Source organism: Eleutherodactylus coqui, chromosome 13 (assembly GCF_035609145.1).
Source record: "Eleutherodactylus coqui strain aEleCoq1 chromosome 13, aEleCoq1.hap1, whole genome shotgun sequence".
Lineage (NCBI taxonomy): Eukaryota > Metazoa > Chordata > Amphibia > Anura > Eleutherodactylidae > Eleutherodactylus > Eleutherodactylus coqui.
In genome coordinates this window covers 35707920-35720915 of record NC_089849.1, presented here as the reverse complement: position 1 = coordinate 35720915, position 12996 = coordinate 35707920, and the positions used below count along the sequence as shown (strand labels likewise).

The 12996-nt window shown below is 43.5% G+C and overlaps 1 protein-coding gene across 1 annotated transcript in view; it reads right to left on the bottom strand.

Moving 5' to 3' along the window:
- Window positions 1-837: 837 nt before the first annotated feature.
- Window positions 838-12996, bottom strand: part of CAVIN1 (caveolae associated protein 1) — a 41683-nt gene continuing 29524 nt past the window's right edge. The window contains exon 2 of the mRNA XM_066587166.1: window positions 838-5638. Coding sequence (XP_066443263.1) covers window positions 4973-5638 — 666 coding nt within the window. The 3' untranslated portion in view covers window positions 838-4972. The remainder of the gene's footprint in view (window positions 5639-12996) is intronic.

Below are 12996 nucleotides of genomic sequence, written 5' to 3'. Positions count from 1 at the left end.
GACCAGTATCTTTAAGGGGGGGGGGGGGGGGTTCCAAATGTTCTGTCACACAACCCTCCAGATAACTGGGGAAAATTCTGTTTGCATGTAGCTGCCACTAGAGGCAGCACTTTGTCAAGAGACTTATTTAGCAACTATTAAAAACCAATAATAAATGTGTATGCAGTGAACCCCCTGGTTGTAGTAGAAAGAATTGTATCCCTTACAGCACACTTTACTTTTCAGGCGACTTTTCAGAATAAAATGCCATGTGTGTACATAAGGAATAACACTATATCTGGTCATTATATGATTTCTACATAGCATTTTCACCAGGTTTTCCCTTGCAAAGCTGTATCTCTAATTCTCAGCCTTTCTTGAGCTGGTGGGTGGAGAGACTAGCTAACTAGCTCCAAACTCTGCACACATAGGACAGCGGGATCTTTTCTTCTCTATCTCTCTGTAGCACACCGTCATAAGGAATAGCAGCATGGAGGACATCATACAGCAGTACTGAGCAGTGTTGATGTGATTCCAGCACTGAGGTGACAGAAAAAACACCACTAGCTGCAGCCGCATATCTGGGTGAGTGTCTGCTTTGTTCTCATTCTGCCGCAGTTTCCTATTTTCACCTCTCCTCTCCATAAACGTCTATGGGCAGTATGAGACAACACTCACATAAAAATGACAATAGGAAGGGCATCACAAATTAGAAGGAAGGGAGATCCCTAGTGGCCAGCACTTTAGAGTGAATTTAGTAAATAACTTGATTTGCACTTTTGCTGGCTATCATATGAAAAGTCAGTGATCATTTAATTTTGGGTTTTCTCACAAAAAAGAGCTGTAGCCACACACATATTTAAATTAAAGGAGGCTTTATTGGATGAACTGCATTATATTCTCAGCACGATGGGTTAAATGATCTATTTCTTGTCCATCCTCATCATTTTGTTAAATCCCGCATCTCTCCCTATGTAAATTTCCTCTTTGACATGTGTTTCTTCTGAAAGCACCAGGCAATCTGTTTGTCATGTGCAGCCCATCTAAAGATCAAAAGTTAGTTAGCAAAGGCAGTGAAATGCACGTTGCCACTCCGGACCCCGTGATAGAAGAGGGGTGAAATATTTACACAAGTCACAGAGCAACGGTTTTCATATGTGATTACATAAAGCCTAAAGACTAAAATACCATAAGACCCATGTACAGACAATATACTGGAACATGGATCTCCAACCTGTGGCTTTCCAGCTGCTGCAAAACTACAATTCCTGGCATGTTATAAAAGTTGCAAGCTGGCAGGGCATGCTGGGAGTTGTAGTCATGCCACATCTGAAAAAAATAGTTCAAGATCACTATACTGGAGTGTTCCCATTCTATAATATCTGACTGGCAGTAACTCAGTTGCTACAACTAGTTGGTCATTGATCTAGTCAATCAGTAGTCATATCACTAACCAGAGTCGGGACCGGTGCCAGCACCAGGCACACCTGGATAGATCTCAAGACAAGCTGAGCTTGGGAGTGGGGCCTGGCAATTTGGGTAAATATGCCCTATGATTGTTAACTTGCAGGTGGGGTAGACAGTCCCACTTTGACCCGGTTACCCAAGGGCCCATGTCTTCTTGCAACTGGCCCATATATAAAGAACCAATCTTATCCAAGTGCTGATTGACACCACCGAACCCTTCGGCTAAGGTCATACAAAGAAGCACTACTTTGCTTTGCAACCTTTGCATCACCTGTAACATCAAGAGCAGCAGGATGTTAAAGTGGTTTTCCAACTACTTAAAATTGCTTTACAACCTCTTTGTCCTACCTGGTTGCCGCAGACCAGAACATGGGACTGCTGTAGCCAATTACTGGCCATACCAGTGACCTTCTATAGCCAGTGATTGGACCGAGTAGTTGTAAAATAGTGGAGAAATCACTTTAATAGAATTCTCCGGGACTTGCAGTGACAGCGGGCCAGTGGATCATCTGATTGGTGGGGATACCAAACCGTGGACCCCCGCTGATCATCTACTGATGATCTGTCCCAAGGACAAGTCATCAATAGTAAAAGTCCTGGAGAACGCCTTTAAGGACGATTAAACCATACCTTATTTGCCTATGTTTTATTGCCTACATAGAAGTGGACCTTATACAGATTCACATTGCTCATGGGGAAGCAAGATGGTGCCAAACTGAGCTAGGGCCCCTCCTTGCAAAGGCCCCACAACAGCTGCAGGTGCTGTCTTTATAGTATGGCCATTAGCAATAGCAATTCGTCATGAAATCTAAAACTTTTTCTTGAACTGAATGAAATTCAACATTATAAACAAGGTGGAATGAAATTTGCAGAGGTATTGTCTACTCTAATTTCTTCCACTGCAGTTCACATGCTCATAATGAGCGAGCGTCCACTTTGCATCAGTACTATTCCATATTATATATAAACATTACCTGTACAACGTTAAAGTATTTTGATCAGCCCTAAGCCAAGATTCCAAGAGGTGGAAGATAAATGTATTAAAACTGGTATCTGGGCACCCCTAAATGTTATCATACACGGGGTAATTGAAAAAGAAAGGTGCAAAAGTAAAGCTCATTTCTTCTTAAATGAATTAACATACAACAGCCAGTGACATGAAAAGATATAAGAACTCTTCCAGTTTGTATTGCACCTTACAAATGTTTGATGTGGGCGCTGTTGGTGACAAGGCATATGTCATTTCGGCAGTCCAGTTCTGCACGGACATGTCCCAGCATATCCTCTGTTATCGATTCCATTGACGTGGAGAGAAGCATTTTTTTAGGTCATCTAGTGTCCCCAACCGTGCCTACATGGAGCATCTGTAAGGCGCAATAAAAACTTGAAGAGTTCTATCTTTTCATGTAATTCTGTCTGTTTGTCAGTATGAAGAAATCAGCTTTACTATTGCACAATTCTTTGTGAATTACCCTGTATATCTTAAATAGCCTTATATGATTTGCTGCTAGTCCCATGATAATACCGCCTTATATTGCTCAAAGCTTAGGATCCATTATATCTTCAGAGCATTCTGAACACAACTCTATTCTTATTCTGAACCTTCTCATTTGGCTATGCCGAATGATCATATCCTCATGTAGATACAGTAACATGTATGTAACTTCAATACAATGGCTCAGAGACTTACTTTCCCTCAAACCTATCAACATACCTGACCTACAATACCAAATTTCACTGAGACCTCACTTATTTGACAGTTTGGCATATTTCAATATGAACTGTCTGTTTCTGGAGCCCATATCAGACATAGGAAGAGGAACGTTAACAGGAACCTGCCATCATTGTTCTCTATGGAAGTGCGCGCTCAGAGCTCAGACCACTACGCTGTCCACCACCAACTTCCATGGGTGACAGTGCAGGAACGGGGAGCCAGGTAACCATCCCCAGACTCCTTGGGACTTGTCCTATGAGCATCATAACTTAATTTATGGTGCTCATACATGATGACAGGTTCCATGGTATCTAGTTTTTATTGCTGAAAGTCTTTTCTCTAGTGATAACTACTAACTCAAACTTGGTCATTCATGAACCCAATATCCCACAGCGGTTTTTGCCCAACGTTGTTGTTACTATGTCTTTACATCTTCTTGAAGGGACACTAAAAAAAATATATTTAAAGACTAGAAATGCCATGATATCCTTTTTACTGTGCCTAGTTGATTTAATGTGTAATGCAAAATGTAAATTTACAAAAATATATAAAATGTATCCACATAATTAATTTGGCCTCTTCTCCTTAATTGCCCCACTCCCAGCAAGTGCGTGGAAGGAGTGGGGCCTAAGGTGCTGAGTTTAATCAAGATCATGTAAGCAAAGTGCCACTATTTTAGTTAAACCCCACCCTGCAGTTGTTTTCAATGCCAGACTTTATACAAGACTTTGTTTAAGAACCTTAAGGCTGGGTTCACACGGGGCGTATTTAAGTCGGAAATCTCGCGGTTTGTCCGCAGCAAAAACCGCGAGATTTCCGCCGGGAGAACCGCCGCGGTTTAAGCCGCGGCGGCTTTGAAGCGGCCCGGCCGCATGCTTTTCCGTTGCGGCCGGCTCTCCCATAGAGGAGAGCGTGGCCGTAACATAAATAAACAAAAAGCCGAATGTAAACAGACATGCTGCTTCTTTTGAAACCGCGGCTGCGGCGGCGGTTTCAACCGGATTTACCGCAGCGGATTAGCCGTCCCATGTGGACGAGGTTTCTGAGAAACCTCGTCCACATGGCTGGCTAATCCCGAGATTAGCGGCCGCGGGCGGATCTGCTGCGGCAGAACTGCGGCAAATCCGCCCTGTGTGAATCCAGCCTAAAGCCACCGTCCACTCCTGGACAAACAAAGATGGCTGATACGCTTCTCTGACTACTTGATGCAAACTGATGCATCATTAGTCTAAGACATTACACCTGCCTTGATTGACCAATGCTGCTCATGTGACTAGCACTGACCAATCAAATCAGCATGAGGTGTCTTAGACTACTGATACATACTAATGTACAGCATGCATCAGATAGAGAAGCAGTTCAACCAACCTTGTTTGTCCAGGACCGGATGATTTCTTTAAAGCTGACAAAAGTTTAGTGTCCCTTTAAGAGAGAAGGAGAATCTTCTGCACTATTTCATTATTTTAATAAACGCTGAAAGGACTATTACGGCCCTTGTATTCATCTTCTTGATGTAAAATAAACCAGCGTGCTAGTAGAATGAGTTATTAAGTGAGATGGCTGTGCTGGATTTATACATATATTTATATATATTTGTATAGCAACCACACAATCGGTTCCATTAACCTTTTACTGAAAGTGCGGTCCGCCTAATATAAAGGTGATTACATATATTTGTGTAAAGAGCTGCAAAAAGTTAAAGAAAGATATGTGTGAATATGAAAAAAAAAAGAAATAAAATGGATCTGAAATGTGAAGAAGGTTATAAACTGATCTGTCCAAGTGGAAGGGGCATAAATCTCTGGACCCTTCCTAATCACTGTCGCTTCTCTCAGCCAAGACAGCATCACTGTCCTCCAGGATCTGAAGAAGTGCGTTGGGGTCAGGGCTCTCTCCTCTCAGCAACTCGCTTCCCTCTTCCATCTCTTCACCCTCCCCTCCAACTTCCACCATTTCCGTGGCCTGCACCTCGACCTCTCCCTCTCGGATCTTCTTGACATAGAAAGTGAAAGGCGGAACTTTGTAGACGGCTGTTTTGGAGCGAGCATAGACTGGGTGGTCAGGAGTGAAGGACTTTTTGAACTTTTCCCTGGAGGTCTTTATCTTCTCCCGCCTTTCATTTGTCACTATCTTGGTTCCAAGCTTGTTCATCTTCTTCTCAAGGGTGTGTCTGGTCTTCTCCAGATTTTGTCTGGTCTTTTCCAAATTCTCCTTGGTTCTGACCTTGGTCTTTTCCATCTTTTCCTTTGAGAAAGCTTTCTTTATGTCATCAACTCTTCTCATTCCGCTTCTCTTAATTTTCTCAGCTCTGGACTCTTCAATGGTTTCCTCTACTTCTACCTCCTCATCAGAAGACAGTTCGATATGTTCTGTCTCTTCTTTGTTCTCCTTCTCCTGACCATCCTCTTCAACCTCCTGCTTCTCAGAGTCCTTCAGAGACTTGCTGATGCTTAGTTTGGATGGCAGCTTCACCTCATCCTAGAAAAAAAAAAGATAAAGTTATGATTATTTTTTTAAATATAACTATAGATAATAATGCAATATATACAATCTAACATTTTTTATAATTATACAGTACTGTGCTAAAAATGTAGGTGGGTGTGGAGAAAATGCTGCAAAGTAAGATTTTTTTTCAAATATAGAAGGCGTCTGATTGACTCTGCAGCCGGACAACAACCTCAAACATGCAGCTGATAACATTAACTATCCTCAGCATAAAGAAAAAGAGGGACTCCTGGAAGTGATGATATGGCCCCACCATAGCCTTGATCTCAATATCATCAAATGTGTCTCAGATTACATGAAGAGACAAAAGGATTTGAGCAAGGCTAAATCCACAGAAAATCTAGGGTTATTTTTCCAAAATGTTTGAAAAAAATGCCCTGCTGAGTACCTTCAAAAACAGTGTGCAAGTCTACCTAGAAGAATGGATGCTGTTTTGAAGGCAAAGGGTGATCACACCAAATACCGATTTAATTTAGATTTCTCTTTTGTTCATTCACTTTGCACTTTGTTATTTGACAAAAAAATTATTAACGCTTCTATTTTTTAAAGCATTCTTACTTTGCAGCATTTTTTCAACACTAGCTTAAAAGCTTTACACAGTGCTATATATATTTTAATATATAAATAAAACATTATTATTAACAGAACAGAAGCATTTGCTTATAGAGTAAGAGCTCCCTCTTGTGGGCATTGGAGGTAACATACAAATCCTGATGAAGTAGCTGATATATTAGAGTCAGATTCCCCAATTGATTACAGCTGATCGCTATGGGGCCCAGCAGCAGGACAAACTTTGATCAACTTATTTTTGAGGCACCCTTCTAGCAATAAAAGTGTTGTTAAAAAGCAGACAATCCCTTTAAGTGATGAACGTTTGGCTCATTTAACAATTAACATGTCACATTCAGTATGTAATGGGTTAACTACAGCTGTCCCATTGCTCAGCCAAGCGCCATATGTCATGGAGGCTGCGATGTCTGACACACATTCAGTTTGTTCATTAGTTCAAACTACAGCTGGATTTACACAATTTTCTGCGGTGAGTAACTGGCCGCTAGCGAAAACATTTTCTTTTTTTTCCATAGGCATATTATTTTCCACTCTAGTCCCATGCCAGGAACCTCTGGAGACATAAAAATGTAGTTCTGTCCCACATAACGCTGGAGTTACTTAGTAGAGAGAGTTCTTATGGATCCGGCCCCTCTCGTTCGTCTATTTTTCAAGGCCACGAGTCACTAAAGAATAGGGCAGTCCTGGTTTTGGGCTGTGATGTGGCAGAGGGCAGTACAGGAGTGTCTCCTATCTCCTCACACACTTGGATAGAAACTAACCAAGGCAGAAACTAACCAAGGCACGTCTACCAGAGCTCTGATGCAAAAAAAAAAGTTGCTAATTTCAGCGCATGCATTTTTCCACAAAAAAATTCTGAATTTTTTTCAACTTTACATTGTCCTCTGCACTTTTCAAAAAAGTGAGCAGGCTTAGTGGTAGTGATGAGGCCTCTAGCAGCCCTGCAGGTTTACTATAATTTATAATGGTGTACATTATGGCACGTCTATGCCGGCTCAGGGCGCCCACCCACTGGCGTTTGCGATTTTCGTGCGTGAAAAACGCAGCGTTTTCGCGGCGTTTTTCACGCGTTTTCGCGGCTTTTCCATTAATTTCCATTGACTTTCATGGGTGCATTAGGAGAAAAATAAGGACACATATGCAACTGACAGTTCCTATGTTAAAAAACGCAACGCAACGCAAAAAAAAACGCCAGTGGACAGGAGTACATTCAATTCTAATTGCTCTTGAGAAAAAACGCAAAACGCAAAGAAAAAAAAATCGCCAGTGGATGGGCGCCCTCACAGCGGTTGTAGATTTCACTTTCAGGCACAGGACAGGCGCTAAACCTATCAACAGGTGGGGCCTCTGAATAAGTGAGGTGCGTCTTATGAATGGCTGTCTCATCGGTGTCCTCCGTAGGTGTAATTGGCTCCCTCATTTGGCAGTATGGCTGCCTGCATGCTGAGGTTGGTGCACATGTTTGCCCTCCTGTGTTAGTAAGTATATGGCCATTTTCAGTGATGGGATATGATTAAAGATGAGCGAGCACGTTCAATAAGGTCAGTTTCTCGAGTGAGCCTCGCTCATCTCGAGTAACTGCCTTCTCCTCCAAGCATGCTCGAGGGGGCAGTGGGGGGCGGCGGTGGAGAGTGAGAGAGATCTCTCTCTCTCTTTCCCCCGCTACCCTCCACCGCTCACCCCCACCGCCCCCCCCCCCCGAGCACGCCTGGAGGAGAAGGCAGTTACTCGAGATGAGCGAGGCTCACTCATCTCTAGATTTGATGTTTAGTCTACGCAGCTTTCACACTTGCTCTGCGGATTCCGCTTCACTGCTTCGTTTGGGGAGCGGGAAAAAGAAATCCCCACGGCTGAACGATTCCGTCTCTAAACGGAACTTAATAGCACCAGGCAGACCTCATTGACTATAATGGGGTCCGCCCGCTTTCCTCCCCTCTGCCTGGATCTACCGACGCTACCCCATATACTATGCTCCATGACTATGAAGGAATAAAAGACATCCTGTGGGATGTAATACTTTATTGGCACCAGAATATTTGCTGTCTTTCACAATTCTTTGTTGCTGCCCCATCTACTGACGCAGATTTGAAACTGGCCTAAGTCTGCCTGTCCACGGGCGTTGCGATATCCCGCAGCGGAGAGCCGCTGCCGGGCTGCAGGAGCCATCTGATGGATCTCCACGGTGGGCCTATCTGACAGATAAGCTTACCGCAGAGAATCGCTATGATTCTCTGCTAGTGGACAGGGGGGCTGCGCTTTCCAAAGCAACGCTATGGAAAGCGTGCACTGCGTTCCCCGCAGCCGGATTACTGCCACGGGGAACACAATGCAAAAAAGCCCGTGGACAGGAGCCCTTAGTGGACCCAGTTTTTGTTGGTCAATGCAACTTGATCTTCATAAAATAACAGAAGATAACTAAGTCAGCTGCTAGCACAACAGTGTTAGCAGGGCTGCTAGTCGTACCAGTTGTACTGTGAAGCATAACCCTAAGGCCGGCTGCACACAGGCGATCCGGATTCCAAATGCCGGAACCCGGAGCGGAATCCGTCTCTGACCCTGGCCAGCGACCCCACGTACCTTTTGCTTTTCTGTAATGCAGATGACTGCGGACGCTCGCCGTCGATCATGCGCAGTACAGTTTGTTTTTATTTTAGATTTGTTTTTCCCGTGCTGTGGCTAGGCGATGATGCGGGTCGGAAGGCTTCCATGGACTTCAATGGAAGCCGTCCATGCGGATATCGCTGAAAAATAGAAATGCTGCAATTTTAAAATCAGCTTGCGGAAATCACTATCCGCTTATGTGAGCGAATGTTCTATTTCAATGTGTGCGGATCGTCCGAGCGGGTGACTATCGCAGATTCCACAATTCAAATCTGCCAATGAGCAACCGGCCTGACTCTTACTGATTCCTTAAGGGCTTTGGACACTTTTTACAAGGAAAAATGATTTACATATGTTAATGGTTACAGTATCTTAAGTTTAAAAAGTTGCACTAAGTTTCAGGCTGCAATCTTAATTACTTCATTAATTTCTATCCCCCCTAATGTGCAGTTTATAACCTGCTTCTAGATTTGCACTCTTCCCATGTTCCTGTGTTCCTCCCAGTAATACATGTTGGATGTGTGTCCAAAATGCTGCTGTCTTCATTAGTTCTCATGTATCAGCGCAGCTTTATTCCTTAAAGGGGTTGTACAAGAATCACAAGTTATCACCTATCCACAGGGGATAACTATCCTTTCATTTTTGAGGATATATATAGTAGTCTTTAAGGGGGACCTGTCATCACCTATGAGAACCATAGGACAGATCCCAAGGAATCCAGGGATGTACTATGTATATATATATATCTGGCTGACCATCCCATTCTGTTACCTGTGGAAGCAGATGCACGGACGTGTGGCGGACTCCTCTCCGCATGCTGTCTGCCCGTACATCACTATAGTCCTGAATGTGTGTTCAAGCACGCTACGCAGAAGTAAGTCTGCTGCACTGCCTACACTTCCACGGCTGACAGTATGGGAACAGGTAGCCGGGTAAGCATGCAAGGCCCATTCCTGGACCTGTCCTATGAGCACAGTAACATGGTACTCATAGGTGAGGGCAGGTTCCCTTTAAATGTACATTCACACAGCCTTCAGGTGAATACTAGGTTACATGCATGCTTTCCAAAATGGGAGCACTGTGTACACTGAAGAAAGGCTTTAGTAACTAGGCGACACCTGCTATCCATATCAGCGACTGAGTGGACATTGAACAGCTGTAACATACATTGGGGCTGTAATGTATTCTCTTGGCAGATTTGTCTATCAACATTGGCATTCCTGCTTCACAGTAAGGTTAACTCATTGTAACCCAACTCCAAAACTGCATGGTGTGTCCAACAACAAGAGTTAGGAGCATAGCTTGTGACTAATTAACAAATTATCTAGTAGCACCAAAACAGCAGGTGGGAGCGGAACCGGGTTATAGCATTCAGTATGACACTACAGTGGCACAGCTTTCACTGTAATATCTGCATCAAAGCTATGCAGGGGGAACAGGGTTTAAGAAGATCTTGTAGGTAAAAATACAATGCACTCATCCAGAGGCGTAACTTCAAGCTCCTGGGCCCCAATGCAAAACCTGTAACAGAGCCCCCAACTATAATGCTTTATTCGTAGTACTGGGCTCCCTATATGGAGAAGAGAGGCCTTATGGGCCCCCCAAGGCTCCTGGGCCCGGGTGCAACGGCATCCTCTGCATCCCCTATAGTTTAAAATATTATTTATTGCATAATATTAAAAGCCAGTGTATAAAATGTGTTTTGGGGGATTAAAACCCCTTCATCTGTTGGGCTGGGATATAAGGTCACCCTGGCAAGGTGAGCGGGGCATCACCGGCAGTGGACAAGTGGCTCTTCACAAGTGATGTCCAGGCTGGAGGGTTTCTGTCCCAAACCCCTGAGTGCTGCGGTGGCCTTTTATCCCAGCCCAACTGATGAAGGTGTTTTAATGCCCCGAAACGTGCTTTATATGTTGGTTTTTAATATAATCCAATAAATAAAATTTTAATCATCCGTCCACACGACTGTGGCTTATTTACGGAAAAGTTGCACCAATTCATCAGCCTTTTTGTAGTTTCACTTTTGCACCACGCTCAGCTTCCGGGGCGACCTCTGGTTGGGCAGCACCTCCGCTTAAAAAACGGGCTGTTTTCTTGACCAATTTGGTCAATTCAGTTATACTACGGAGGCACGTTATCCATCGGGGCTTGCCCCACCTTTTTTCCTCACTTAAGCCTAGTGTAATGTGTAAGTATTTTCTATCAGCTTGTTGATTTTGGCATTTCATGTTCAGTGGCATCTTGGTTGACAGTAGATAATTCCCCCAAGCAGGGGTGTAACTAAAGGCTCAGGGGCCCTGATGCAAAAAGTGAGCTGGGGCCCCCCTCTATCTGTATCTGTACCCATACCCATACCTAAACCATGCTGCACAGAGGTATAACTTGAAGCTTCTGGGCCCCAATGCTAAACTTGTAACAGGGCCCCCCAACTATAATGCTTTATTCATAGTACTGGACTCCATATATGGAGAAGAGAGGTCTTATGGGTCCCCTAAGGCTCCTGGGCCCGGGTGCAACCGCATCCCCTGCACCCTCTATAGTTACGCCCCTGCCCCCAAGGTAAGAAAATGTGATAGTATTCCTAGAACATACTAGCAAATTAACTACTAGTGCAAGTAGACGGATCATCATTCTAACTGATCACTAGTGGATATAGAGGTGTCTATCTATCTATTACATTATATATTTTATTGCCCCCCCCCCATGCCCGCCCAGTTAATCTTTCAACAATGTGTTCAGGTTTATTATTCCAATCGTGACAATGACCCAGGAAAGGTTTCATTGCATTGAGTCAGCAACGGTGCCTAATAATGAGAATGTTCTGAATTTTACAGTCAGACAAAGCTGTGAAGTCAATGAGATTTCAGTGAGGTTGTAGTTAAAGTCAGACCTGTATATATAGATGTGTTTGTTTAGTCTGTAAAGACACTTAATATCTGTCACAAGGACTTAGATTTCCCTTATAAGAATAAATATTACAGATGTTGGATGAGTAGAAGGAAGAATATCGATACTTTCATGGGACGTGTTACTTATGCTGCCCCGGGCAGAATCATTCCTAGATCTGTTGGTGCATGCTAGGCCAACTTGAGGTTGACTAGCTTACCATTCACAGGGTAAAAACACTGTATATCTCAAATTGCCTGCATGGACTTGTAGATGTTTCGCCTTTGACTAATGAGCATGAGCCAGCAGACGAGTTATTTCTGTGTAGTCAATGCAGGAATACTGATGGCTTGTGTAACAGTAGTTGACATAGTTTGTACATTTGGAAGGCTTGGGATTCCACTTGTATACTGATCTTGTATATGGTGTAGGACTTACAAGAAGGCAAGTTGGGGTACGATAATCACGTAGTCCATTTGTAATCCGGATAAACTAACACACCGCAGGGTTTCTTACATGACTTTTTTTTAACAAGTAGTCATAGTACCGCAATGACTATCATGTAGAAGAATCTAACAATTCATGGACAGAGCCTTCAGAATTGGATCACCATTAGAAAGACCAACCAATGAATGCAATGTTACAGTTTACATACAGATGTAGAGATCTAAGTAAAAAGTTAAGCATCTTTGAAAAGAAAATGACTTCTTTTATACTATTTTACAGCATGTATTCCGGATTACTAAAAACGTCTTTCTGTTTATTCAAGCTAATGCATAAAATTAACCTAAGGGTGGCTTTACAAAGGGTAGCTACAGTTCTTCCATGTAAACATGGCCACCAACCGGGTGACGAGTGAGAATTTGTTCACTAGCCGCCAATCGCCTTGTTTCAGCTCACCTGAAAATAGTCATAGTAAAAATCATGCGGTGTAAGCAGGTAATCGTTGTCTTTTAACGACTAGCCAGCAACTGTGCAGGGAGGTGTGCACTTGTTTAAGGTCAGCCTTCCACCAAACACTGATTGGTTCATGTGTTGGAGAGGGGTCAGCATTTCAAAGACATACCAACCAAAGAACCTCATGCCCCCTAACTAGTCAACGAATTATATTTCAGCCCATGTAAGGGTGGTTTCATATTAATGCTCAGGGTTCCCCTTTCCTGCTTTGTTTGGGGAGCAGGAAAGGGGAATCCCTGCAACCGAACGGCTTCGTCTCAGGATGGAACGGAACACTGAATGGACCCCATTGACTATAGTGGACCTGTGTAAAGCCA